Source organism: Lonchura striata, chromosome 6 (assembly GCF_046129695.1).
Source record: "Lonchura striata isolate bLonStr1 chromosome 6, bLonStr1.mat, whole genome shotgun sequence".
Lineage (NCBI taxonomy): Eukaryota > Metazoa > Chordata > Aves > Passeriformes > Estrildidae > Lonchura > Lonchura striata.
Genome location: NC_134608.1, coordinates 53,964,175 through 53,991,180, shown reverse-complemented (window position 1 = coordinate 53,991,180; position 27,006 = coordinate 53,964,175). Strand labels below are relative to the sequence as shown.

The 27,006-nt window shown below is 52.2% G+C and overlaps 3 protein-coding genes and 1 non-coding gene across 4 annotated transcripts; 3 read left to right on the top strand and 1 right to left on the bottom strand.

Moving 5' to 3' along the window:
- Positions 1 to 7,816: 7,816 nt before the first annotated feature.
- LOC144246526 (mas-related G-protein coupled receptor member D-like) lies at positions 7,817 to 9,166 on the bottom strand. The gene is given in 3 exon segments (XM_077784440.1): positions 7,817 to 8,213; positions 8,215 to 8,839; positions 9,028 to 9,166. Coding segments are annotated over 3 exon segments (1,161 nt in total).
- A 3,932-nt stretch (positions 9,167 to 13,098) lies between these two features.
- On the top strand, positions 13,099 to 14,170 carry LOC144245871 (proto-oncogene Mas-like). The gene has a single exon (XM_077783784.1). The coding sequence runs from the start codon at positions 13,155 to 13,157 to the stop codon at positions 14,073 to 14,075; it is 921 nt and encodes a 306-aa protein (XP_077639910.1). The 5' UTR covers positions 13,099 to 13,154; the 3' UTR covers positions 14,076 to 14,170.
- Positions 14,171 to 15,500: 1,330 nt separating this feature from the next.
- Positions 15,501 to 25,385, top strand: LOC110484933 (uncharacterized). Its single transcript, XR_013340109.1, has 3 exons — positions 15,501 to 15,576; positions 15,673 to 15,787; positions 24,858 to 25,385. It is a non-coding gene; the product is annotated as an uncharacterized LOC110484933 (transcript).
- LOC144246392 (proto-oncogene Mas-like) lies at positions 16,641 to 17,696 on the top strand. The gene has a single exon (XM_077783783.1). The coding sequence runs from the start codon at positions 16,681 to 16,683 to the stop codon at positions 17,599 to 17,601; it is 921 nt and encodes a 306-aa protein (XP_077639909.1). The 5' UTR covers positions 16,641 to 16,680; the 3' UTR covers positions 17,602 to 17,696.
- Positions 25,386 to 27,006: the final 1,621 nt, after the last annotated feature.

Sequence of the window (27,006 nt, the reverse complement as noted above, 5' to 3'; positions counted from 1 at the left end):
TCTCCTAGTAAAGAATTGTTACTCCCATTCCCATATCTTTGCCTGAGAGCCTTTTAATTTAAAAATCCTGGTAATTCGGAGGGAGGGGGTTTACCTTCTCCATTGCACAGGAGGCTTTTGCCCTCCTTCACAGACTCCTGTCTTGTCAAACCTAGACAATCGGTCAGAAAACATTTTCAAACACAATGCAAAGCATTAGGAGGGAGGAATTCTTTCCCTCCTCAGGACACACTGAAGGATCTCTCCTTGTTCTGTTTGTGATGAGACTTTGCAACAAGGGTTTTATCCATCATGACCGCACATAGTCATTAATATGTGTTTCTTATATAATACATAAATATCACTTTCCTAGAACTTATTTCCATGAATTCACCTTCACCTCAAAGTCCTTTCCTGGTCCTGGAGGATCAATCAGATGGGGTCTCTGGTGGTCGCATTCACTCAGTGCTGTGATAGTAAAACTGACCCTGCCTTGAACTTTTCCTTTGGCCACGTGCTTTTGCTTCTTTTGAAAGAATTTGCCCCAACACCACTGCAGGCCTCCTTGTCTGTTTATGCACTGGCTCCAGCTGCGTTTATCATCCTGTGTGATCCTGAGGAGCACAGGGCAGCTGGGCTTTCCTCCTCCCTTCTGTGGCCAGCAGGAGCGGAGACACTGTCAGGGTCCCTGGTGGAGTGGGTGAAGATCAGGGCTCTTCAGGATGGGACAGCGGGACCCAGGGATGGTCAGGGGTGTTGCAGGTTGTTTTGGAGGGGTCAGGAGAGGGTTGGAGCAAGTTGGAGGACTCTGGATGCCGGGAATCACAAATCATCCTACTGGAGGAGAGCAGAGCCTGACAGGCCGTGACTGAAGTGGGGGAGTGACTCCACCTGAGAAACCTGAGGGACGTGATAGGATGAGGTGAGGATGGAGAGTGGGGATGGAGATGGGGATGGGGATGGGGATGGGGATGAGGGTGGGGATGAGGATGGGGATATGAGGAGGAAGCAGCTCACCTTCCTCAGCAGCTCAGCTGCTTCCTCAGCCCAGAGCATGTTTAGGCAATGATCTCAAAGCACTTCCTGGAACAGGAGCTATTTCTCAGAAGCACCTAGCTGCCTCACCTACACATCCAGCACTGGCAGCAGTCCAGTGCCACCAGCACCACCCGTATCCCTCTACTGCTGCGGGGACAGTGATCACTCAGGGAAGAGAAACGAGGAATGGTAGAAACCTGTCTAGACAGGGAAGGCAGTTGGAGAATGGGACATTCTGCAGGGAAGGAGGGTTTCGCATCAGGAGGGAAAGAGAAGCCAACCACAAAAATCTTAATTTAGAGATTCTGAGAAATACCACTTTCTCTGAAGAAGAAAAAAAAAAAACAAACTGACATCTGAGAGAAATAAATCAGAGGAACTGAATTTCTGAAGTAGGCAAAGTTACAAACTTTCAATCCCTCGCTCCTCCATGCGTCCACTGAGCCTTTGGGAAAATTATCAGGACGGGAATGTCGTGGAGCCTGCTGGGCAGGAGTGGGGAGATCCTGGTGATCTGGGCACTTTCTCCTTCATGTCACTGACCGGGCAGGAGCCACTTTAGGACATGGATCCCAAAGGAGCAAGAGGAACCAGGAAGCGCCACTGATCTGCACAGACCCTTTGCCTGCTGCTGCCGCACAGGGAACAGGTCAGGGGAATGATTTCTTCCTCCCTGCCCCACATTCCTCTCCTCCAGCAGCTGCTCTGTTCCTGCCACCCTCTCCCAGTGACCCCAGTGCCCTCCCCAGCTCCCCCCTCCTCTGCCCTGTCCTTCCCTTCTGCATCCCCTGCAAAACAGCCCAACACTCCCACCTCCCTCTCCCATCCGACAATTTCCACCACCCTCCTCCCCTGCACATCTCTTCCATCTCCACTGAATCCTTCCCACTGCAGGGAGCTGCTGAGGAGCCTCATGGTCCATCCCTGGATTCTCCAAGCACTGACTCCCCATCCAGTCTGACCACAGCAAGGGCCACCGCCTGCCCAGCATCCATCCATGGAGGTGACCACCGTGTCCTCATCTCCTGCCTCACCAACTGAAGGAGACAACGTCTGTGAGACAGATGTCACCAGCGTGGCCATGCACAGTGTGTCACTGCTCATCTGCCTCTGTGGGCTGGCTGGGAATGGGGCTGTGCTCTGCTTCCTTGACTTCCGCTGTTCACCCATTGCATCCTCATCCTGATTTTTTTTAACTTCCTCTGCCTCCTCTTTCTGTTGCTCTCCTCTCTGCTCTTCCTGCTGGAGGACATGTCCTGCTCTATCATCCTGCCCTTGCAGTACATGGTGATGCTTTTCCAGATGTTACCGGTGTCATACAGCATGTGGCTGTACATGCTGGCATACACAAACATCAGGAGGTGTAGCTCCATCCACTGCCCTCTCTGGCACTGCTGCCACTGTCCCCAGCACCTATCATGGCTGGTGCTTGCCCTGCTCTGTCCTAGGGGAAAAGGTGACCCTGGGGCAGGACTGGAGATTGTCAGAGGGTTCCAGAAGCGTCAGAGAGTTCTGAGATGGTCTGGAGGAGTTTGGGAAGGGTCTGAATGCTGCTGATCCCAAATGTCCTGACTGGAGAGCAGCAGAGCCCGATGGGCAGCACTTCAAGGCAAGGAGCAGCCACGGGACGGGACAGGACGGGATGGGGAGAGGAGTGGAGATGGGAAGTGGGAGTGATACCAAAATCGGTCAGAAAACATTTTCAAACACAATGCAAAGTATTAGGAGGGAGGAATTCTTTCCCTCCTCAGGACATACTGAAGGATCTCTCCTTGTTCTGTTTGTGATGAGACTGCAACAAGGGTTTTATCCATCATGGCCGCACATAGTCATTAATATGTGTTTCTGTCCTGGTTTGTAAGATAAGCTTGTATTCTATTTGCCATCTGTTGGAGGTTGGGCAGGTTTGTTATCTCTTCCAAGAACAATGGTTTGCTCCGAAGAGGTAATGGTTTGTTAATGGGCCATTGACTGACTCACTGCAGGCCTGGTAACCATAACACCATCCCATTGTGAGATGCTCCACCCAGAGGGGGAAGCCAAGCACTTTTTTTATTGTATAAAGGGGTACATTTTGGGGAACAGAGCGCTCTCTCTCTTTGCGGGATTCCCAGAGAAGCAGCTCCTTCGGCAGGACTCCCAGAGAAGCGGCCGGAGCGCGGTGAGGCGGTGGCGGCGGAGCTCGGAGGCAGCCCCGGCACAGAGGAAGACCGGCCCAACTGCCACCAGATCTTCAGAGAAAACTATACCCTTCCAAAGATCACCACTGCAGCTGCAATTCATCAGCCACTGCAAGAGGAGCAGCTATCATTTCAACCGGACTGCTACCAACACCCCGAATCCTCAGGTTGTGGACTTTATCACTAGTTTTGTTTGTACTGATTGCATTTGCCTTTTTAAATTGTTATCTAGTTTTCTCCTAGTAAAGAATTGTTACTCCCATTCCCATATCTTTGCCTGAGAGCCTTTTAATTTAAAAATCCTGGTAATTCGGAGGGAGGGGGTTTACCTTCTCCATTGCACAGGAGGCTTTTACCCTCCTTCACAGACTCCTGTCTTGTCAAACCTAGACAATCGGTCAGAAAACATTTTCAAACACAATGCAAAGCATTAGGAGGGAGGAATTCTTTCCCTCCTCAGGACACACTGAAGGATCTCTCCTTGTTCTGTTTGTGATGAGACTTTGCAACAAGGGTTTTATCCATCATGACCGCACATAGTCATTAATATGTGTTTCTTATATAATACATAAATATCACTTTCCTAGAACTTATTTCCATGAATTCACCTTCACCTCAAAGTCCTTTCCTGGTCCTGGAGGATCAATCAGATGGGGTCTCTGGTGGTCGCATTCACTCAGTGCTGTGATAGTAAAACTGACCCTGCCTTGAACTTTTCCTTTGGCCACGTGCTTTTGCTTCTTTTGAAAGAATTTGCCCCAACACCACTGCAGGCCTCCTTGTCTGTTTCTGCACTGGCTCCAGCTGTGTTTATCATCCTGTGTGATCCTGAGGAGCACAGGGGAGCTGGGCTTTCCTCCTCCCTCCTGGATACTAGAACACTGTGGCCAGGAGAGGCAGGGACACTGCCAGGGTCCCTGGTGGAGCGGGGCAGGAGTGGGGCTGTTGGGGGGAAAATGGGTCCTGGGAATGGTCTGGGGTGTTGGAGGTGATTTCAAAGGGGTCAGGAGAGGGTCAGGGGTTGGAGCAGGTCTGAATACCAGCCATCCCAGAGGATAACAGAGCCTCAAAGGCCACACTCAGAGTGAGGCAGCAAGAAAGCTCCCTCAGTGCTGTCTGGGAAAGCTGTGGGATGTGATAGGATGGGATGAGGACGGAGAATGGGGTGGGGATGGGGATGGGGAGCCAGCATGAGCATGGGATGGGGATTGGATTGGGAGCAGCTCAGCTGTGCTTCCTTGGGCCCAAGGCATGTTTTGGCAATGAACATGGAGTTGTTCCCAGATTGGGAGTTGATACACCCAGCTTCTTTATCAGCACTACTGTGAGCACTGGTGAAATTGCAGTGCTGCCAGAACCACCAGCATCCCTCTGCTGCTGGAGGGAGCATGACCTCTCACGGAAGAGAAACAAGGAATGGTAGAAACATATTGGTATAGGGAAGGCAGTCGGACAATGGACTTTCTCCTGGGAAGGAGTGATTCTTACTAGGAGAAAATGAAGAGCCATTCATAAAGTCTTCTTGCTTTGTGGCAAAGAAAGAAAAAATCAAGATCAGTAACCCTAAGGCTGTGGAACTCTGATGTAGCCAAAGTTGTAAAATCACTTCTGACTGCCTTGTGACCCTACTAAGTCTGGGGGGGCAACACCAGCACAGGGCATAGACAGGCCAGTGGGATGGGAGTGGGGAGCTCCTGGTGATCTGGGCACTTTCTCCTTCATGTCACTGACCGGGCAGGAGCCGCTTTAGGACATGGATCCCAAAGGAGCAAGAGGAACCAGGAAGCGCTGCTGATCTGCACAGACCCCTTTGCCTGCTGCTGCCCCACAGGGAACAGGTCAGTGGAATGTTTTCCTTCCTCTCCTCCAGCAGCTGCTCTGTTCCTGCCACCCTCTCCTGGTGACAGCTGTGCCCTCCCCAGGACATCCCTCCTCTTCTCTGTCTGGTACTTCTGTATCCCGCTGAACAGCTTGATGCTCCCACCTCCCTCTCCCAACCCACAATTTCCACCACCCTCCTCCCCTGCACATCTCTTCCTCCCCACTGAATCCTTCCTATTGCAGGGAGCTGCTGAGGAGCTGCATGGTCCATCCCTGGATTTCCCAATCACTGACTCTCCATCCACTCTGACCACAGCCAGGACCACATCCCACTGCCTGCTGTAAGAGGCTGTCTGAAACCCCTTCATTCTCCATTTGCCTTCTGATTGCCACGAGGAAGAACCCCTTCCCCCACTGCAGTTCTGGCTCAGACCAGGCAACAGTGCAGGTGCAGCCGCTGTACCGTTACCTTAGCTGTTCCGAACGAGGCCTGGCAATAACTTGGCCAGGAGTTGGCATGGATTTGGCAAAGACCTGGCATGGACCCAGCACAGGGCGCCCTGCTGCAGTGCCTACTTCACCCTCCAGCCTTAAACCGAATGAACTGGTGGGGTGACCCTGGTGGTCTCTCACTGAAGACCCCTCACCTGCCTCGTTACCACCGTGACAGACGGAGATCGAGAACCCTCTCCCCAGGGACTGAGACTGAGACCCCTACCACAGGGAGTGGGGGAAGTGGTAGTGTGACCACTAATGACATGACTGGTTTTCCTTCAGTAACTTCGATGGACTTATTCTTCATTGTGTTTGTCCTGCCTTGGTGGTTTCACTGGACTCACCTGTTCCCTCACAGCAATTTCAATAGACTCTATGTTCTCCTCTTTCTCCCTGGTGGAGTATAATTGGACCCCTGGATTGGTTAGGACTTTGGAGACTCTCCCCGACACAACAAGACGGATCCCCATCGTCCGGACCAGTGAGGATCTCGCCTGTGTTGGGAGCTATTCCCATCGCCGCCCCCCCCCCCACCTCCTCTCTCTCTTTCTCTATCCTTTTATCTCCTTTCTGACCCCACTATTGCATTTTTTGTTTTGGCCCTTAATAAAGGTGCATTTGTTGTCATTAAACCGATAGTCCCTTGTTGTTTGCCTTTTTGCACTTTTGGGATTGGTTTACAAACCATCACGACACCCCCCTACAAGCGGATAGTGACATAAAAGTGGCGTCATGGACAGGATTTCTGTCTGGGCAGAAGGGTGCAGGCTCCTGCCTTTCCCCGCGACCCCTGGGGCGACAGAGCCCGCCTGCACCCCTGCTGCTCCCAGCGCTGTCTCTGCCTCCCCACCGCCTCTCCGCCTGTTTCCCTGTGAAGGGGGGTGAAAGGTGTTCTGCGCCAGGGTAAAGTTTCTCGTCGGTCTTTGCAAATCAGGCAAACATGCCTCAAAAAGCATCAGGGTCTGGACTCCCAATGGTGGTGACCATTCCCCCCACCCTCTTTGTGATGGGATTAATTCCGCCCCCCCTTTCCTTGGAAAGGGCCCCCACTGTCCTGTTGGCTTGATGGTACCACTCCCCCCTCCACCCCGGGGGAATAACAGCTGCCCAGTAATAGCGATAAGCAGCCCCCACGGTTCCCTTCAAAGTTGCCTCCAGCATAATATTTGCTGGATTTTGAAGCTTCAAGGTTGTTTTATCTTCTGGGGATAAGTGTTCTTAATTTTTGATGGGTCTTACCACTAACTCTGTGCATCATCTGCAAACTCGATCCAGAGACATTTCAAATGGGGACATTCCCAGTGCCTGGGGTCTTCCTCCTTCCCAGGTCAAATTTCAGGTGACTTGTCTCTGCAGAGATTTAAGCTGTCTGTTCAGGAATCCTTCTCTGGCCATGCTGGTCTTCTCAGTCTGGGTTTTGGCGTCTAGTTCATGCCCTTCTGGAAAACGGGCCCCTTGGTGCTCAGGCTGGGTTGATGGTCTGGGCTCCAGTCCTCCGGGCTTGTGGCCCCTCAGACTGCCCACCCAGGGCTGCCAATTATGACGGAATCTGTGGTATTTAAATGATTCTGAGATTGTGGAAAGTCTCTGTTTTTCAGCCCCGCTGCCAAAGTAGAAGTCGTAAATCGTCTGTGCTGGTTTCAAGCTTGTTTCAAGCTTGTTTCAATCTTGCTCATTTCTAACACGTTCTGCGGCCCTACCACAGGTCTCTCCTGCAGGGCAGTGTGTGGGGTTCTCCCCTCAGCGGGATATTACAAACATTAAATACCAGAAACTACCTGTGCTGTATTTACAATAATGTGCCAATATCTGTCACCTACCTTGAACAGTGTGTCCCCAGGCTAAACCAACAGAAAAATGCCAACACCACAGTAAAACATGGAAGACATGAAGAAGAAAAAGGACAGGACATGCCAAATTTCCTCCATCTTGTTCCCTTTGAACCCCTTATCTAGAATCCTAAAATTCTACTTTTGCACTCATTCCACTCTAATTCTTACCTATTTCAAACACTCAGACCTAGTGATTCATCCTGTAAGATTGAAAACTCTTTTCCATTGACAGAGATCAGAGACAGTGTCTCTGGGGGCTCTGTACAGGCGGGTTCCTGACATCCTGCCAGGGTCTCAGACCTTCCAGGGCAGTCAGAGGGATGCCCTGGACTCCCACAGTTCCATGGGGAATAAATACAGGTGAGGAACAGGACTGAGCATGGTTACGCTGCATGGAGTGCCCTTGTCTCCATACTTCAGGCTTTCTCTGAGGTGCCACATCTCCAGAAGTGCCTCATGTGCAGAAGTGCCTCAGAGAGCTGTCACCTCCACCACAGTGTCCCCAGGGCCGTGGCTCCCCTCGTCACTCTGAGCTTTCTCCTCAAACACCCTCCGCAGAGCGACTCTAACAGAGCGCTGGAAGCGGTGCCGCTGGCAGCTCCCCACCAGCACGTAAATCACCGGGTTGACGGAGCAGATCAGAACTGCCAGCAAAACGGAGGTGTGTTGTGGGAATAAATCACCAGAATCAGGGAGATGGAGGAAAACCTCCACGCAGAAAGGGATGCCGAAGGCGAAAAAGAACAGCAGGATGTTGAGCAGGATGGCCACAAAGAGCTTCCCTGGCTGCTGCCTCCGGGAGCCACAGCGCAGCTTGAGGAACAGAAGCAGGTTGGAAACCAACATCACAAAGGACAAAATCAGGGAAATACAAAGACAACACCTGCAAGGATTGTCTCAAAGTTTTCAGTAAAATGAGGTAGAGGGAGGACACCAAAACTCCTGCGAGGGCCCAGAGGGCCCCACTGACGACGCCCGAGAGGTGCCGGGGGCGGTGGCAGCGGTACCAGATGGGGCAGAGGACGGAGACGCAGCGCTCCACGCTGAGGGCTGCCAGCAGCCCCAGGCTGTTCAGGTCAAAAAGATGGAACAAGAACCCCAGGAAAAATATAAAGTATCTATAGTAAAAAATAAAAGGAAACAAAGATATGCAAAATGTTTTTAAGGTCAGAAAAGCCAACATAATCAGGAGAAACAGAAGGAGCAGGGAGAAGTCAGCAACAGCCAGATTCAGGATGTAGACAGTGAAAGGACTCTGCTTTGTGTGGAAACCCAGGAACCACACAACCACCCCATTCCCCACCAGCCCACAGAGGGAAATCCCCAGGCACACCCCTGCAAAGGCAATCAAGGTGTAGGGAATGCTCGAGCATTGAGATATGATATATTCCTCCCAGTCCATAGATCCGTAAAGTGTATAGTTTGTTGTGCTGTTCTCCTCCATGGTGAATGATCTTGCTCCCAGCAGCTGCCTTCTCCCTTTCCCTCCACCTCCTAGGGAGAGAGGGGAAACCTGGGGGAAATAAGGGACGTCAGCATTCCCAGCACTTCCCATCTGTCTGCACAGTCCCACGCCAACCCCGGGAAGAACCCTCACCCCTGTAGTGACCAGGACAGGCTCCCAGCCCTCCAGCCCTGACCCTAGAGAGGAATCTCCCAGCAGTCCATCCCTGGACTCCTACCTCCAGTAGGAACAGCGCTGTCACAGCAGCACCAGGAGAAAGGATTTGGGGATGGCTGCTGGAACCACTGGCTCTGCATCAGCTTCAGCTTCAGCCCTGGTGCCTGGGTGCAGCCCTTGGCCCAGAGACCGCATCCCATGGTGTCTTGGTTCGACAAGACAGGAGTCTGTGAAAGAGGGCAAAGCCTCCTGTGCAATGGAGAACGGCAAACCCCCCTCCCTCTGAATTACCAGGATCTTTAAATTAAAAGGCTCTCAGGCAAAGATATGGGAGTGGGAGTAACAATTCTTTACTAGGAGAAAACTAGACAACAATTTAAAAAGGCAAATGCAATCGGTACAAACAAAACCAGTGAAAGAAAAAGTCCAGAACCTGAGGGGTGCCAGTATCAGTTCCGCTGGGACAATTGCTTCCCTTGCAGTGACTGATGAATTGTAGCTGCAGTGGTGATCTTTAGAAGGGTATAGTTTTCCTCTGAAGATCTGGTGGCAGTGGGGCCGGTCTTCCTCTGCGCCGGGGTTGCCTCTGAGCTCCGCTGCCGTCGCCTCCGCGCGCCGGCTGCTTCGCTGTGAGTGCCGCCGAAGAGAGAGCGAGAGAGAGCTGCTTCCCCGGGAATCCCGCGAAGAAGAGAGAGAGCTGCTTCTCTCGGAGTCCCGCCCAGAGAGCTGCCTCCTCTCCCCAAAAAGCTACCCCTTTAAACAACAATAGAGTGCTTGGCTTCCCCCCTCTGGGTGGGACCCCTCACGGTGTTACATTTACCAGCCCTGCATTGGATCAGTCAATGGTGTATAAACAAACCATTGCCTCTACCGGGCAAACCATTGTCTCTGAGAGAGATAACAAAAACCTGTCCAACCGGTTTGCCTTCAACAGATGGCAAATGGAATACAAGCTTATCTTACAACCCAGGACACATTGTCAGAGCCTCCCCTCACATTCTACCCAGTTCTGAACTGCTCCCTCAACCCGGTGATTTACGTGCTGGTGGGGAGCTGCCGGCGGCGCCGCTTCCAGCGCTCCGTTAGAGTCGCTCTGCGGAGGGTGTTTGAGGAGAAAGCTCAGAGTGACGAGGGGAGCCATGGCCCTGGGGACACTGTGGTGGAGGTGACAGCTCTCTGAGGCACTTCTGCACATGAGGCACTTCTGGAGATGTGGCACCTCAGAGAGAGCCAGAAAGATGGGAAAACATGGCTCTGTACTCATTCCTGTTCCTGTATTCCCCATGGAATGACCCTCATTGCCTTAGCCCCAAGGAATAAACTCTGCTATACTGATCATTTTCATTTTGTTACTCCCCCTAAATCAGATTCCGATTTCTGCCTTTTGTTGCTTTTCAGTGTGGTAACTCCGGCCCCAGATTTTATTGAATAAACAACATCTGGGCTTTCCTGCACAGCTTGTCACTGGTAAACAGTGTCCAAAAATGGCTCACTTACTTGTTTTTCCCCATTCTAAAGCCTCTGGCTTGTCTGTGAGGAGGTCAGGTATCTGTCTCATTCCAGAGCTCTTCCTAAGGCTGGTGCCTGCTATGGTTGAAATGAGCTGTCTGTTGACAGTTCCAAGAGCTCTTCATTCCTTCTGGGAAAAGCAGTTTGTGTCAGGTTCCTCTTAGAAACACTAACTATGAAATCATGTCTTTGAATGAGTGCAAATTGTCCCCCATCATTCAGCAGGAAGATTTTTAGGACCCTGCAGGACAAAACCTATGACTTCTGCTTCAAATCTAGTTTTCCCACATGTATACTGCAATTTCAGTGACTCTGGACCTTCACCATGCAGTTTCCAAGAGGATTCATGCAATAATCAATTCTGTGCCTGAGATGGAGCACAGGAACAGAGCAGAGGGATGACTTAGGATTTCAGCAATGTAATTTCTGCTGAGAAGAGGCAAATCAATGCTGCTCTCCTGGCTTTAATCCTTAGAAAGTTGCAGGTTTCCCCTGAGTCATCTTCCACACTCCCTTGGCAGTCAGACTGCAGCCTACAGTGAATTCAAGGAACTCCTAGAAAGTTGAGGTGAAATGATGCCAACACAGGCTGACATGTGCCTCAGGGATTTGGAATGCTTCTGCTGGAAACTGCCGGCCCTGGGACCAGAACTGTCACCTCTCTTCCCTGCTGACACCATCTTTGTGTCCCCAGCTATGGAACCTCACATCTCCCACAGCCCAGCCCCTTCATGATCCAGGAGATGATGGGGCTCCAGGAGAGGTGGAGAGGGACCTTGGACAAGGGCATGGAGTGACAGGACAATGGGGAACAGTTTCCCACAGACAGAGCATGGGTTCAGATTGGATATTGGAAAGGAATCCTTTCCTGCAATGGTGGAGGGGACCTGGCACAGGTTTCCCAGAGGGGTGGGGTCAGGTAAAAACAAACACAAATGCTGCCATGTCTGAGGAGGAGGAGGAGGATGAACCCTAATGAAGGGCTGGAAAGAGGATCACAGCACCCCAAAACCTGGTCCCTAGTAGCTTTTATTGCACCATCAAGGGGATTGGCAGTAATGAGGGTGGGCTCTGAGTGCTGATAACATGGCTGCAAGCAACTGAGTGCTGTCCTTCCTTTGGGCTGTGGCAACCTGCATTGGAATGACAGAAATTGAATTCTCAGCTCAGATTCCTTTCTTGAATCCAGGGAAGGTTTTGGCAATGATCCGAGACCTCTTCCCAGAATGGGAGTTGTTTCTGAGAAGCAGCCAAATGCTTCAGCAGTGCTGTGAGTACTCGCAGCACTGCCAGCAGCCCAGTGCCACCAGCACCAGCAGCAGCTCTCTGCTGCTGGAGGGAAAATGACCCCTCAGGGTAGGGAAATGAGGAATGGCAGAACCTGCTGAGAGAGGGAAAGCATTTGGAGAATGTCCCATTGGGAAGAGTGTTTCTAGTCAGGAGGAAATGAGGAGCCACTCAAAGAAATCTGCATGTTGAGATATTTCCTCTCTGGCAGCAAAAACTTCAAGACAAACAGCTCTGAGGAAGTGAAATTCTGACGTAGCCAAAGATTAAATTTTCGATTGTCCCACCAAGCCTTGCGAAACAACTGAGGGACAGGGAACAGAGAGGAGCCAGCAGGACAGCAGTGAGGAGCTCCTGGTGATCTGGGCACTTTCTCCTTCATGTCACTGACCTGGCAGGAGCCGCTTTAGGACATGGATTCCAAAGGAGCCAGAGGTTCCAGGAAGCGCCACTGATCTGCACAGACCCCTTTGCCTGCTGCTGCCCCACAGGGAACAGGTCAGTGGAATGTTTTCCTTCCTCTTTATCCCAAACTTCCTCTCCTCCAGCAGCTGCTCTGTTCCTGCCACTCTCTCCCAGTGACCCCAGTGCCCTCCCCAGCTCCTCTCTCTTCTCCTGTGCATCCCAGCTGTACCCTAATTCTGAACTGGGCCTGAACAAACTTTATAACACATTGCAAAGCATTTGGGAGCAGAAATTCTTTACCTGCACGGGACACAGAAGGAACACTTCTTGTTTTGTGTGCATGCTGAGAATTTACAACAGGGTATTAATGCATTATAACCACACGTGGGCATTGAAAACTGTTGCTTATCCAATGCATAATCACCATTTTCCTAGAACTCATTTCCATGCATCCACCTCCTCCTAGAAATCCTTTTATGATCCTGGAGGTTTCTTAAGAGGGGTCTCTCTGGTGGTCATATTCAATGAATTCTGCCATATTAAAGGTGACCTTGCCTTGAACTTTTCCTCTGGCCATGCAATGTTGCTTCTTGTTCCAGAACTTGCCCCAAAACCCCTAAAGTCCTCCTTCTCTGTTTCTGCATTGGTTCCTGCCATGTTTGTCATCCTGTCTGCCAGCCTTTACATCCTTTTATCTTTTTTGCCACTTGACTTTTGAACAACTACAGAAGAACTGACAAGTTTTATTCTCTATGTTATTTATCAGCCTCCTCCCAAACCAACCCGACCCTCCCACCTCCCTCTCCCACCCCACCATTTCCACCTCCCTCCTCCCCTGCACATCTCACTCCTCCCCACTGAATCCTTCCAACTGCAGGGAGCTGCTGAGGAGCTGCATGGTCCATCCCGGGATTCTCCAAGCACTGACTCCCCATCCACTCTGACCACAGCCAGGGCCACATCCCACCGCCTGCCCAGCGTCCATCCATGGAGGTGACCACCATATCCCTGCCTGCCATCTCACCCACTGATGGAGATGATCTGTGTGAGGCAGATGTCCCCAGCGTGGCCATTCACAGTGTGACACTGCTCATCTGCCTCTGTGGGCTGGCCGGGAACGGGGCTGTGCTCTGCCTCCTCCAACTGAAAATTTGTAACGATGGCATCTTCACCCTGGCTGTCATTGACTTCCTCTTCCTTCTCCTCACAGTCCCCTCTGCCCTGCTCTTCCTGGTGGAGGACATGTCCTGCTCTCCTCTTGTGCCCCTGCTGTATTTAAATTTTCTTTTCAAGCTGTCAGTGCTGTCCTACTACTGGGGGCTGTACTGGCTGATGCCCAATACCCCTGTGGTGTATATGGAAAAGATCTTCCAGCTCTGCTGCCGCTGTGAACTTCCTCTGCGCCTGTTTTGGGTGCTGGGCAGTGTTCAATCCTGGGCCTTCTTTGCTCTCTTCACTGTCCTTCCCACGGTGACATCCCTGTGTCCATCAGAGGAACAAGGGCACTGCCAGGCAGCTCTTATCTCCATGTACACCATCATCCTGCTCCTCTTTGTTGCACCCATGGTCATTTCCAGCACAGTTGATTTCATTAAGGCCAAGTGGGGCTCCCAGCAGCAGCAACCCACGAGGCGTGACATCATTATCGTCCTCATTGTGCTCCTCACTCTCCTCCTCATCATCTGCGATTTCCTGCAGCAGCTTGGTTACCTCAATGTACCCTCCCTGGTTTTTTCCCTGTTCCCCTGCATCAACAGCAGCTTCAAACCCTTCATCTACTTCTTGGTGGGGAGGTGCTGGAGGCCCTGCTCTGTGGGGTCCCTCCGGCTCTCCCTCCAGAGGGTCTTTGAGGAGCAAAAAGAAAAAAGTGGCAATGCAAATGATCCCACCATGGACACAATGATCTGAGTTTGTTGGTAGCTTGCCCTGTACTGCTGAGGGACCCTGGAACTGTGGCTGAGGGATTCCTTAAGTCACCTGAATAATAAATATCCAGAGCGTCACCCTCCCTGTGCTGGTGCATCCCCCACCCCATTTCCAGCCCGCACTGGGCTCTGATCCGTGCTTGGGAGGCCTCAGCCTTGAGGAGCAGCCCCTGGGCTCAGCTCCTCTGGCGCTGATCACAAACACCCTCTGCTCCCAGGAACTGCTGCTGTCCAACCACCTCCTGGGCTTTTATCAACAGCCTTGGCAATGCTTTCACTTCCCTGGATGCCACAGCATCCCTGCTCTCACGCTTCCACAGCGAGTTGCCGGCCCCCAGGGTGGCCGGGGTGAAACATTGCTGTGGCTGAAGCCCATCCCTTGGGCCCTGTGAGCAGGGCCAAAAGGAGCCCCTTGGAGCTCTCCTGGTTCCAGCAGCGCTGAGCAGAAGCTCCCTGGCCCTGGGGCCTCTCCGAGCTGGGATCTCTCCGTCTGCTGCCCTCGGGTGATCCCCGAGCGCCGGCGGCTCCTGGGCCGATCCCCCAGGGCTGGAGGCCCAAGCCTTGGCACGGTGAGGAGATGCCAAGGGATCCGCAGGGAGTATTTGCCTCCTATCCACTGTAGACCTGCTAATCTGTTTCTGCACTGGCTCCATCCACATTTAGCATCCTGTGTTCTCCTGAGGAGTGGATAAGGGGCTGGGCTTTCCTCCCCACTCCTGGGTCTTAGAACAATATGGCTAGGATGAGGAGAGACACTGCCGGCGGTCCTTGGTGGAGCGGTGCAGGATCACAGCTGTTGGGTGGAAAAGGGGGCCCTGGCGACAGTCTGGGGTGTTGGAGGCGATTTTGTAGGGCTCAGGAGACAGTCAGAAGGGTTGGACAGGGTCTGGGTACCAGAAACCCCAAATCTCCCCACTGGAGGACAGCAGAGACTGATAGATCACGCTTGGAGCAGAGGAGTGACTGCAGTTTGGGAAAGCTGAGAGATGTGATAGGATGGGATGAGGATGGAGAATGGGGTGGGGATGGGGAGCAGGAATGAGGATGCGACGACGGGGATAGAATGGAGAGCAGCTCAGCGCAGTTTGGCTCTGAGCATGTTTTGGCAATGATCATGGAGGTATTAACATATTGGGAGTTGATTCTGAGAAGCACACAGCTGTTTCAACAAGACTGCCAGCGTTGCCAGCATTCCCGTGTCACCAGTACCTCCAGTATCCCTCTGCTGCTGAAGGGACAATGACCCCTCAGGGAAGAGAAACAAGGAAATGGTAGAAACCATTCCCTTGTGGGGAAGGGAAGGCAGGCAGAGAGTGGACATTCTCCTGGGAAGCAGTGTTTCTAATCCAGAAGAAATGAGGAGCCATTCAAAAAGACGAAGACTTTTTTCTTTTTTTTTTTTGGTTTGTGCCTAAAACTCTAAGCCTGTGAAACTCTGACCCAGCCGAAGTTGTAAAACCACTTCTGACAGCCTTATGACCCCAGTGAGTCTTGGGGAGCAACACCAGCACAGGGCACAGAAGAACAGGAGTGAGTGAGGAGCTCCTGGTGATCTGGGGACATTCTTCTGCATGGTACAGGCCTGAGAGGATCCACTTCATGATATGGATCCCAAAAGAGCAAAAGGTACCAGGAGACATGGCTCATCTGGAGCTCATCAGACCCCTTTGCCTGCTGCTGCCCCACAGGGAACAGGTCAGTGGAATATTTTCCTTCCTCCCTGCCCCACCTTCCTCTCCTCCAGCAGCTGCTCTGTTCCTGCCACCCTCTCCCAGTGACCCCAGTGCCCTCCCCAGCTCCTCTCTCTTCTCCTGTGCATCCCAGCTGTACCCTAATTCTGAACTGGGCCTGAACAAACTTTATAACACAGTGAAAAGCATTTGGCAGTAGAAATTCTTTACCTGCACAGGACACAGAAGGATCTCTTCCTGTGCTGTGTGTATGATGAGACTTTATAACAGGTTGTTAATATATTATAACCACATGTAGGCATTGAAAAGTGTTGCTTATCTAATACATAAACAGCATTTTCCTAGAACTCATTTCCATGCATCCACCTCCTTCTGGGAGTCCTTTTATGATCCTGGAGGTTTATTAAGAGGGGTCTCTCTGGTGGTCATATTCAATGAATGCTGCCATGTTAAAGGTGACCTTGCCTTGAAGTTTTCCTCTGGCCATGCAATGTTGCTTCTTGTTCCAGAACTTGCCCCAAAACCCCTAAAGGCCTGCTTCTCTGTTTCTGCATTGGTTCCTGCCATGTTTGTCTTCCTGTCTGCCAGCCTTTACATCCTTTTATCTTTTTTGCCACTTGACTTTTGAACAACTACAGAAGAACTGACAAGTTTTATTCTCTATGTTATTTATCAGCCTCCTCCCAAACCAACCCGACCCTCCCACCGTCCTCTCACACCCCACCATTTCCACTGCCCTCCTCCCCTGCACATCTCACTTCTCTCCACTGAATCTTTCCAACTGCAGGGAGCTGCTGAGGAGCTGCATGGTCTATCCCTGGATTCTCCAAGCACGGACTCCCCATCCACTCTGACCACAGCCAGGGCCACATCCCACCGCCTGCCCTGCGTCCATCCATGGAGGTGACCACCATGTCCCTGCCTGCCATCTCACCCACTGATAGAGATGATCTGTGTGAGGCAGATGTCCCCAGTGTGGCCATACACAGTGTGACACTGCTCATCTGCCTCTGTGGGCTGGCCGGGAACGGGGCTGTGCTCTGCCTCCTCCAACTGAAAATTTGTAACGATGGCATCTTCACCCTGGCTGTCATTGACTTCCTCTTCCTTCTCCTCACAGTCCCCTCTGCCCTGCTCTTCCTGGTGGAGGACATGTCCTGCTCTCCTCTTGTGCCCCTGCTGTATTTAAATTTTCTTTTCAAGCTGTCAATGCTGTCCTACTACTGGGGGCTGTACTGGCTGATGCCCAACCCCCCTGTGGTGTATATTGAAAAGATCTTCCAGCTCTGCTGCCGCTGTGAACTTCCTCAGCGCCTGTTTTGGGTGCTGGGCAGTGTTCAATACTGGGCCTTCTTTGCTGTCTTCACTGTCCTTCCCACGGTGACATCCCTGTGTCCATCAGAGGAACAAGGGCACTGCCAGGCAGCTCTTATCTCCATGTACACCATCATCCTGCTCCTCTTTGTTGCACCCATGGTCATTTCCAGCACAATTGATTTCATTAAGGCCAAGTGGGGCTCCCAGCAGCAGCAACCCACGAGGCGTGACATCGTTACTGTCCTCATTGTGCTCCTCACTCTCCTCCTCATCATCTGCGATTTCCTGCAGCAGCTAGGTTACCTCGATGTACCCTCCCTGGTTTTTTTCCTGTTCACCTGCATCAACAGCAGCATCAAACCCTTCATCTACTTCTTGGTGGGGAGGTGCTGGAGGCCCTGCTCTGTGGGGTCCCTCCGGCTCTCCCTCCAGAGGGTCTTTGAGGAGCAAAAAGAAAAAAGGGGCAACACAAATGATCCCACCAAGGACACAATGATCTGAGTCTCTTGGTAGCTTGCCCTGCACGGCTGAGGGACCCTGGGACTGTGGCTGAGGGATTCCTTAAGTCACCTGAATAATAAATATCCAGAGCGTCACCCTCCCTGTGCTGGTGCATCCCCCACCCCCTTTCCAGCCCGCACTGGGCTCTGATCCGTGCTTGGGAGGCCTCAGCCTTGAGGAGCAGCCCCTGGGCTCAGCTCCTCTGGCGCTGATCACAAACACCCTCTGCTCCCAGGAACTGCTGCTGTCCAACCACCTCCTGGGCTTTTATCAACAGCCTTGGCAATTCTTTCACTTCCCTGGATGCCACAGCATCCCTGCTCTCACGTTTCCACAGCAAGTTGCCAGCTCCCAGGGTGGCCGGGGTGAAACATTGCTGTGGCTGAAGCCCATCCCTTGGGCCCTGTGAGCAGGGCCAAAAGGAGCCCCTTGGAGCTCTCCTGGTTCCAGCAGCGCTGAGCAGAAGCTCCCTGGCCCTGGGGCCTCTCCGAGCTGGGATCTCTCCGTCTGCTGCCCTTGGGTGATCCCCGAGCGCCGGCGGCTCTTGGGCCGATCCCCCAGGGCTGGGGGCCCAAGCCTTGGCACGGTGAGGAGATGCCAAGGGATCCGCAGGGAGCATTTCCCTGCCTCCCCGGGGAATTTCTCACAGGCACCCTGCACTGACTCTTCCTGTCTGTGTGCACACACGGGAGCATCTGCTCTGGCAAATGTGGGGAAATGCTGCTCTCTCAGCTGCTCAGTGCCTGAGACACCTCCGTGGGTCAGGCCTGGCAGCAAGGTTAAGGCCTGAGATACCATTGCAGCTAAATCTGTTCCTGTTATTTCTTTGCTAAATTGTTCAGTTCAAGGTAGAAAAGCAGGAATGGCTGGGAGAAGCAGAGACACTGCTCATGGCCCCAGGTGGAGCAGGGCAGGAGCGGGGCTGTCCTAGGGGAAAAGGCGGCCCTGGGTTGGGACTGGAGGTGGTCGGAGGGCTCCAGAAGGGTCAGAGGGTTCTGGAAGGGTCTGGAGGAGTTTGGGAAGGCTCTGGATGCTGCTGATCCCAAACGTCCCAACTGGAGAGCAGCAGAGCCAAATGGGCAGTGCTTCAAGGCAGGGAGAGGTCACGGGATGGGATGGGATGGGACGGGACGGGATGGGATGGGATGGGAACTGGGAGTGATCCTGAGATCAGCCAGAGTAAATTTTCCAATACAATGGGAAACATTAGAAAGTAGGAATTCTTTGCTTCCATGTTGGAAAGGATGGATAAATATAATTGCCTGGCAAAAGATTCAGAATACTACAGCCAGGATGAAAACAATCCCCTCTACTGGCTGGACAATACCCTTACCTACAGATAAGTCCAAAAGTCAAATGGACTGTTCTATCTCAACCCCCAAAATGTATGGTTCATCCCACACCTCTATCCCTCCCCTGAAACATCAAGTGTCTGTAACCCCATTGGCCTACGTCTTGTTCCAGCCCACCTTGAATCTCCTTGAAAAGGGGTCCCTGAGGAGTCAGACACTCTCTTGGAATCCCCGCTCTCTTGGTACTTCCACCCTCTCCTGGAGCATCCTCTCTACCCCTTGTCTCTCCCCTCCCCCATCCCCTCAGCCCTTACCACGTGCTGCGTCTGGCAGCTCCAAGCAAGACCTTTCACCATCCCTAATAAACCTGATATTCTAAGAGCAGCCTTCAGAGATCTCTCATCTCCATTCATCAAAGCTCTCCTGGAGCACAGCTTTCCCTACACCTCCACAGGACAAAGAGAGGGTGTAGAAAATTGCTGCCTCATCTGGACGGTTTGAGTGAATGTAGACAGAGATCTCTCAAGGCTGCTCTTGGGGAATGAGGTTTATTGGGGATGCAGAAAGGTCCTGCCTTGTGCTCCCAGACACAGCAGTTGAGAGGGTGGGGGAGGGAAGAGACAAAAGGATGCTCAAGGAGAGCGGAAGTTGTAAGAGAGGGGAGGGAGTTCTAAGAGAGCGTGTGGCCCCTCGAAGCCCCCATTTTAAGGAGCTTCAAGGTGGGCTGGAACAAGGCTTGGGCCAATGGGGTTACAGGCACTTGATGTTTTAGGGGAGGGTACAGGGGTGGGGTGAACCGTACATTTTGGGGGTGAGATGGAACAGTCCACTTGACCCCTGGACCCATCCGTAGGCAGGGGTGTTGTCCGGCTAGCAGGGAGGACTGTTCTCATCCTGGCTGTATTATTTATGGATAATCATATTTATCTATCTTCCGCAACAATTCCCCCATTTTGTTAAACCATTTGAAAGCTAAAAACTGACTTAATTACTTTTTTTTGCACACTCTGAGGTATATAGGATATTGCTATTGAAACTACACTTATTACTTTTAAAACAATTAAATCTACTTCACAGAGTTCCTTCAGCCAAGATGCAAAGCTCAAACCATCAGATAGACTGTTTAGCTAGATTACTGATTATAGTAGAGGCGGCATTTATTTCTTTACTGAGCCAGCATTTTAACTTGTTTGACTGCTTTAGTGTAATGGAAGAATTTAACTGAGTTAGCATTATCAAGACCTTCTGGAGAAGGTTCTCTAATTGAACAGGTTGAAAAAGGTATGTGTCAGCTAAAGAGATGGTACCAGAGCCTGCAGACTTGGCTAAAGCAACCCAGGCATTTGTCTTTGGTTGGTTTGCAGGTAAAACTTCAATGTAAAAACTAAAACAAAAGAACAAAAGCAACAACAAGGGAACAAAAGCAACATGCACGTGCAAACAATAAATCTCCATTCTTTTCTCAGGCTGTCTTTGGCTGATCATTTCTTCTCGGCTCTGCACAGTTCAGGTCTGAGTACCCGCTTTTTGGCTTGCACTTGTAGAAGCACTGCCTGGTGTTGGGGTGCTAGCAGATTTCGGTGCATGGTAGGGCTTCACATTCTTTGCTGGGACCCATTTGAATCCTTCACCTGTGAAAACACAAGCAAACCATCTCCCCCATGTTACAAATTTGCATGGACCTTCTATTTGTCCTGTGTCTAAGGTTTTGATTAAGACTGAGGGGTGCCCTTTTATTTTTTCTTTTTCGTTGTTCAGAAAATATCTATAAATCAGGGGGTGAGGCTCTCCTTCAGAGCTATTTAGAAAATTGTGAGCATACAGAGCCTTACTCAACCTCTTTTGATGTGCAGCCTGATAAATTCCCCTTTTATGTTTTAATAAGCTGCATTTTAGGGTTTCATATGTTTTTTCTATGGTACTTTTCAGCAGTTGTTTACCATAGGAAGGGGAAATACCAGCATCATTTGCTGCTTTTGGGAATTTTTTCTCATCCTGAGATGGGACAACTGTCCATTCTCTGGGACCACCAGCTTTCTGGCTGAGTGCCACAGGCATGGACTGGGGATTCAGTCTGTCCTCTTTGTGAATATCACGTCTGAGTCCATGCCAGGCTATCAGTTGGCGATTGTCAACACCTCTTTGGGAATTCTTTGAAATCGGGGTAGTATCAGCAGAGGCAGCACAGGTTTCTGTGTGTCCTGTATTTGTCAAAGCACTGCCAGGTTCCATCCTTCTCCCTCTCGCTGCGTGCCAAGCTGTGCTGGGGTACTGTGTGAACCGGATGAAGGAGCTGCTGGTAGCTGAGACAGTGGAGCAGGGGGAGTGGAGGCTGCCAGCAAAGGCACATGGGGAAAACCCAGAAGTGCAGAGTGATCTCTCCAAACTGGGGCTGCAGAGTCACGTTGTAGTACTGCTGGCAGACTGGCTGGAGGGTTGGGGGGGGTTGTAGGCTGTGGTTGCAGAGAAACTGCTGGTGGCTGTAGGGCTGAGGTTTCCAGAAGCTGTGAGGGTGGCGGTGTGGGAGGAACTATGTGTGATGTGGCTGTAAGAAGTTCTGAGCGTATCCACCGCGTGGAGGGACCCAGTGGCGAACCCAGAAGTGATGCTGGTGGCCCCGGCAGCGGCAGCGGGGCCCCGGCAGCCAACTCCGGGGGCCTCGGCGCCGGCACAGGAGGGCGTGGGGATGCCAGCTGGGCACAGACCGCGGCATGGGGCGCGTGGGAAGTGGGGAGCTGCATCAGAGGCACCGCAGGGGCGGCCAGACGGGGGGAATTGCGACTTGTGCATGCGCAGGGGCCTGTGCAGCAAGGCATCATGGCAGCCGCATCTACCTCGTGGCTGGGGGGCTCTGGGGTCGGGGCCGTGCCGCCAGGGGACTGCCACATATTCACGGGTGCAGGGGGTGGCAGGGGCACGGTGCGGGGCCCCGGGGCATCCCCCTGTTGTTGGGGGGGCTCTGGCTGGGGGGCGGCGGCGCGGGGCTTCCTGCCGATCGCCGCTGTGGCGCCGGGACGGGGGGCGTTGCCACGGCGCAGGTGGCGTCTCTCCCCAGACCTCGGGGATTCCCGTGGGAGGCAGCGGCAAGCCGGCTGCGGCTAGCGCCGGTTCAATTGTTTGTAAAAACGTGCCCACGTTGTTTTGTAATAAGCCAGCGAAAGTAGCAACCGCTGCGGCCAGGGAAGCCGCTGAGGGCGCAGGCAGGGGGGCCGGGGCGGCCGTGCCAGCCGAAACTGCGAGGGTCGGCGACGATCGGTGTGGGGCGGTGGATGGGGATGCGGCAGGGAAAGCGGAGGGGGGAGCATGGGGGTGGGGGGACCACGGGGGTCGCGGCAAGAGCGGGGCCAGCAGGGGCAGGGGAGCTGCATGAGGGGAACGCGGCAGGGGTGGGAAGGGCCGCGGCAGGGGCGGGGTCGACAGAAACTGCGCGAACGGGCAACGTGGCCGGGGCTGGTTTCTGCGAGGCAAACAAGTCAGCCACAGCTCTAAAAGCTGGGAGCAAATCACAAGCGTTAGGATCCCGTCGTGAAATATCAATAAAAAGTCTATTTCCAACTGAGTCCTAAAATTCTCTGGTAAAGGCAGCGGACCTCTCAGCATTAGGGAAGTTAAGTAGGACCCATTCGAGGAGGTTTTTTAACTCTTTCTTAGACAAAGTACTGTTATAGCTATGTAAGAGATGGTTAAGTTGCTTACAGAGATCTCTATCAAGGGCAGAGTGGGATTGTCCCATTTCTTAGACCTGTGTAGCTCACCTCGATGTCGCAAAAGCAGGGTCCTCTGTCGAGTTCCGACGTACCTCCAGTCGGTGCTCAGGACACTGCAGGAGTCCCCTCAGAGCTCCAGATTCAGGCGTCTGACCGGAATGGCTTTTCCGTGCTCGGGACCTCCAGACTTCCCCCTCAGGGCTTCCAGCGCGGGCAGTGCTAGGCAGTGCTCTCTGCGCTCTCTGCATGCGGTGATGTGCCACAAGGCTCCTCACAGAGCTCAGGGTCGCTGCCGCTCCGCAGCATTTCCTGTGCTTGAGGCAGTTCCAAGAGCTCCGAAAGCTCGCTAGTCACAAGGGTAGATTGCCTTGGCAAATCTTTAAAAAGTTCCGGCTTCTATGTCGCCTTGTCCGTAGGCAAGGGTGTTGTCTGGCTAGCAGGGAGGACTGTTCTCATCCTGGCTGTATTATTTATGGAGAATCATACTTATCTATCCTCCACAACAAGAGGGATCTCTTCATATTTCCATTTGAGGTGAGACTTTACAATAGGGGTTTTATCCATAAGAACCACACAGAGCCACTAAAGCGTCTTTGTCAATAAGGCATAAACATCATTTTCCTAGGGCTCTTTTACAAGCATCCACTTCCTTCTCCAAGTCCTTTCCTGGTCCTGGAGGATGCTTCACAGGGGTCTTTTGTGGTCACACTCACCAAGTGCTCTGAAAATAAAGATGACCCTGCCTTGAACTTTTCCTTTGGCCATGTGCTCTTGTTTCTTTTTACAGAACTTGCCCCAACACAACTGCAGGCCTCCTTGTCTGTTTCTGCACTGGCTCCAGCTGCGTTTATCATCCTGTGTGATCCTGAGGAGCACAGGGCAGCTGGGCTTTCCTCCTCCCTTCTGGGTACTAGAACACTGTGGCCAGCAGGAGCGGAGACACTGTCAGGGTCCCTGGTGGAGTGGGAGAAGATCAGGGCTCTTCAGGATGGGACAGCGGGACCCAGGGATGGTCAGGGGTGTTGCAGGTTGTTTTGGAGGGGTCAGGAGACGGTTGGAGCAAGTTGGAGGACTCTGGATGCCGGGAATCACAAATCATCCTACTGGAGGAGAGCAGAGCCTGACAGGCCGTGACTGAAGTGGGGGAGTGACTCCACCTGAGAAACCTGAGGGACGTGATAGGATGAGGTGAGGATGGAGAGTGGGGATGGGGATGGGGATGGGGATGGGGATGGGGATGGGAATGGGGATGGGGATGGGGATGGGGATGGGGATGGGGATGGGGATGGGATGGGGATGAGGATGGGGATGTGATGGGGATATGAGGAGGAAGCAGCTCACCTTCCTCAGCAGCTCAGCTGCTTCCTCAGCCCAGAGCATGTTTAGGCAATGATCTCAAAGCACTTCCTGGAACAGGAGTTGTTTCTCAGAAGCACCTAGCTGCCTCACCTACACATCCAGCACTGGCAGCAGTCCAGTGCCACCAGCACCACCAGCATCCCTCTACTGCTGCAGGGACAGTGATCACTCAGGGAAGAGAAACGAGGAATGGTAGAAACCTGTCTAGAGAGGGAAGGCAGTTGGAGAATGGGACATTCTGCAGGGAAGGAGGGTTTCTCATCAGGAGGGAAAGAGGAGCCAACCACAAAAATCTTAATTTAGAGATTCTGAGAAATACCACTTTCTCTGAAGAAGAAAAAAAAAAAACAAACTGTCATCTGAGAGAAATAAATCAGAGGAACTGAATTTCTGAAGTAGGCAAAGTTACAAACTTTCAATCCCTCGCTCCTCCATGCGTCCACTGAGCCTTTGGGAAAATTATCAGGACGGGAATGTCGTGGAGCCTGCTGGGCAGGAGTGGGGAGATCCTGGTGATCTGGGCACTTTCTCCTTCATGTCACTGACTGGGCAGGAGCTGCTTTAGGACATGGATCCCAAAGGAGCAAGAGGAACCAGGAAGTGCTGCTGATCTGCACAGACCCCTTTGCCTGCTGCTGCCGCACAGGGAACAGGTCAGGGGAATGATTTCTTCCTCCCTGCCCCACATTCCTCTCCTCCAGCAGCTGCTCTGTTCCTGCCACCCTCTCCCAGTGACCCCAGTGCCCTCCCCAGCTCCCCCCTCCTCTGCCCTGTCCTTCCCTTCTGCATCCCCTGCAAAACAGCCCAACACTCCCACCTCCCTCTCCCATCCGACAATTTCCACCACCCTCCTCCCCTGCACATCTCTTCCATCCCAACTGAATCCTTCCCACTGCAGGGAGCTGCTGAGGAGCCTCATGGTCCATCCCTGGATTCTCCAAGCACTGACTCCCCATCCACTCTGACCACAGCCAGGGCCACCGCCTGCCCAGCATCCATCCATGGAGGTGACCACCGTGTCCTCATCTCCTGCCTCACCAACTGAAGGAGACAACGTCTGTGAGACAGATGTCACCAGTGTGGCCATGCACAGTGTGTCACTGCCCATCTGCCTCTGCAGGCTGGCTGGGAATGGGGCTGTGCTCTGCTTCCTTGACTTCCGCTGTTCATCCAGGAACACAACAACCCATTACATCCTCATCCTGACTTTTTTGGACTTCCTCTTCCTCCTCGTTCTGTTGCCCTCCTCTCTGCTCTTCCTGCTGGAGGACATGTCCTGCTCTATCATCCTGCCCTTGCAGTACATGGTGATGCTTTTCCAGATGTTACCGGTGTCATACAGCATGTGGCTGTACATGCTGGCATACACAAACATCAGGAGTTGTAGCTCCATCCACTGCCCTCTCTGGCACTGCTGCCACTGTCCCCAGCACCTATCATGGCTGGTGCTTGCCCTGCTCTGTCCTAGGGGAAAAGGTGGCCCTGGGGCAGGACTGGAGATTGTCAGAGGGTTCCAGAAGCATCAGAGAGTTCTGGGATGGTCTGGAGGAGTTCGGGAAGGGTCTGAATGCTGCTGATCCCAATGTCCTGACTGGAGAGCAGCAGAGCCCGATGGGCAGCACTTCAAGGCAAGGAGCAGCCACGGGACGGGACAGGACGGGATGGGGAGAGGAGTGGAGATGGGAAGTGGGAGTGATACCAAAATCGGTCAGAAAACATTTTCAAACACAATGCAAAGCATTAGGAGGGAGGAATTCTTTCCCTCCTCAGGACATACTGAAGGATCTCTCCTTGTTCTGTTTGTGATGAGACTGCAACAAGGGTTTTATCCATCATGGCCGCACATAGTCATTAATATGTGTTTCTGTCCTGGTTTGTAAGATAAGCTTGTATTCTATTTGCCATCTGTTGGATGTTGGGCAGGTTTGTTATCTTTTCCAAGAACAATGGTTTGCTCCGAAGAGGTAATGGTTTGTTAATGGGCCATTGACTGACTCACTGCAGGCCTGGTAACCATAACACCATCCCATTGTGAGATGCTCCACCCAGAGGGGGAAGCCAAGCACTTTTTTTATTGTATAAAGGGGTACATTTTGGGGAACAGAGCGCTCTCTCTCTTTGCGGGATTCCCAGAGAAGCAGCTCCTTCGGCAGGACTCCCGAGAGAAGCGGCCGGAGCGCGGTGAGGCGGCGGCGGCGGAGCTCAGAGGCAACCCCGGCGCAGAGGAAGATCGGCCCCACTGCCACCAGATCTTCAGAGAAAACTATACCCTTCTAAAGATCACCACTTCAGCTGCAATTCATCAGCCACTGCAAGAGGAGCAGCTATCATTTCAACCGGACTGCTACCAACACCCCGAATCCTCAGGTTGTGGACTTTATCACTAGTTTTGTTTGTACTGATTGCATTTGCCTTTTTAAATTGTTATCTAGTTTTCTCCTAGTAAAGAATTGTTACTCCCATTCCCATATCTTTGCCTGAGAGCCTTTTAATTTAAATTCCTGGTAATTCAGAGGGAGGGGGTTTGCCTTCTCCATTGCACAGGAGGCTTTTGCCCTCCTTCACAGACTCCTGTCTTGTCAAACCTAGACAATCGGTCAGAAAACATTTTCAAACACAATGCAAAGCATTAGGAGGGAGGAATTCTTTCCCTCCTCAGGACACACTGAAGGATCTCTCCTTGTTCTGTTTGTGATGAGACTTTGCAACAAGGGTTTTATCCATCATGACCGCACATAGTCATTAATATGTGTTTCTTATATAATACATAAATATCACTTTCCTAGAACTTATTTCCATGAATTCACCTTCACCTCAAAGTCCTTTCCTGGTCCTGGAGGATCAATCAGATGGGGTCTCTGGTGGTCGCATTCACTCAGTGCTGTGATAGTAAAACTGACCCTGCCTTGAACTTTTCCTTTGGCCACGTGCTTTTGCTTCTTTTGAAAGAATTTGCCCCAACACCACTGCAGGCCTCCTTGTCTGTTTCTGCACTGGCTCCAGCTGTGTTTATCATCCTGTGTGATCCTGAGGAGCACAGGGGAGCT

Excerpts from the sequence above, each read along its gene's own strand:
- LOC144245871 (XM_077783784.1), top strand. The coding sequence starts at position 13,155 with ATGGAGGTGACCACCATATCCCTGCCTGCCATCTCACCCACTGATGGA.
- LOC144246392 (XM_077783783.1), top strand. The coding sequence starts at position 16,681 with ATGGAGGTGACCACCATGTCCCTGCCTGCCATCTCACCCACTGATAGA.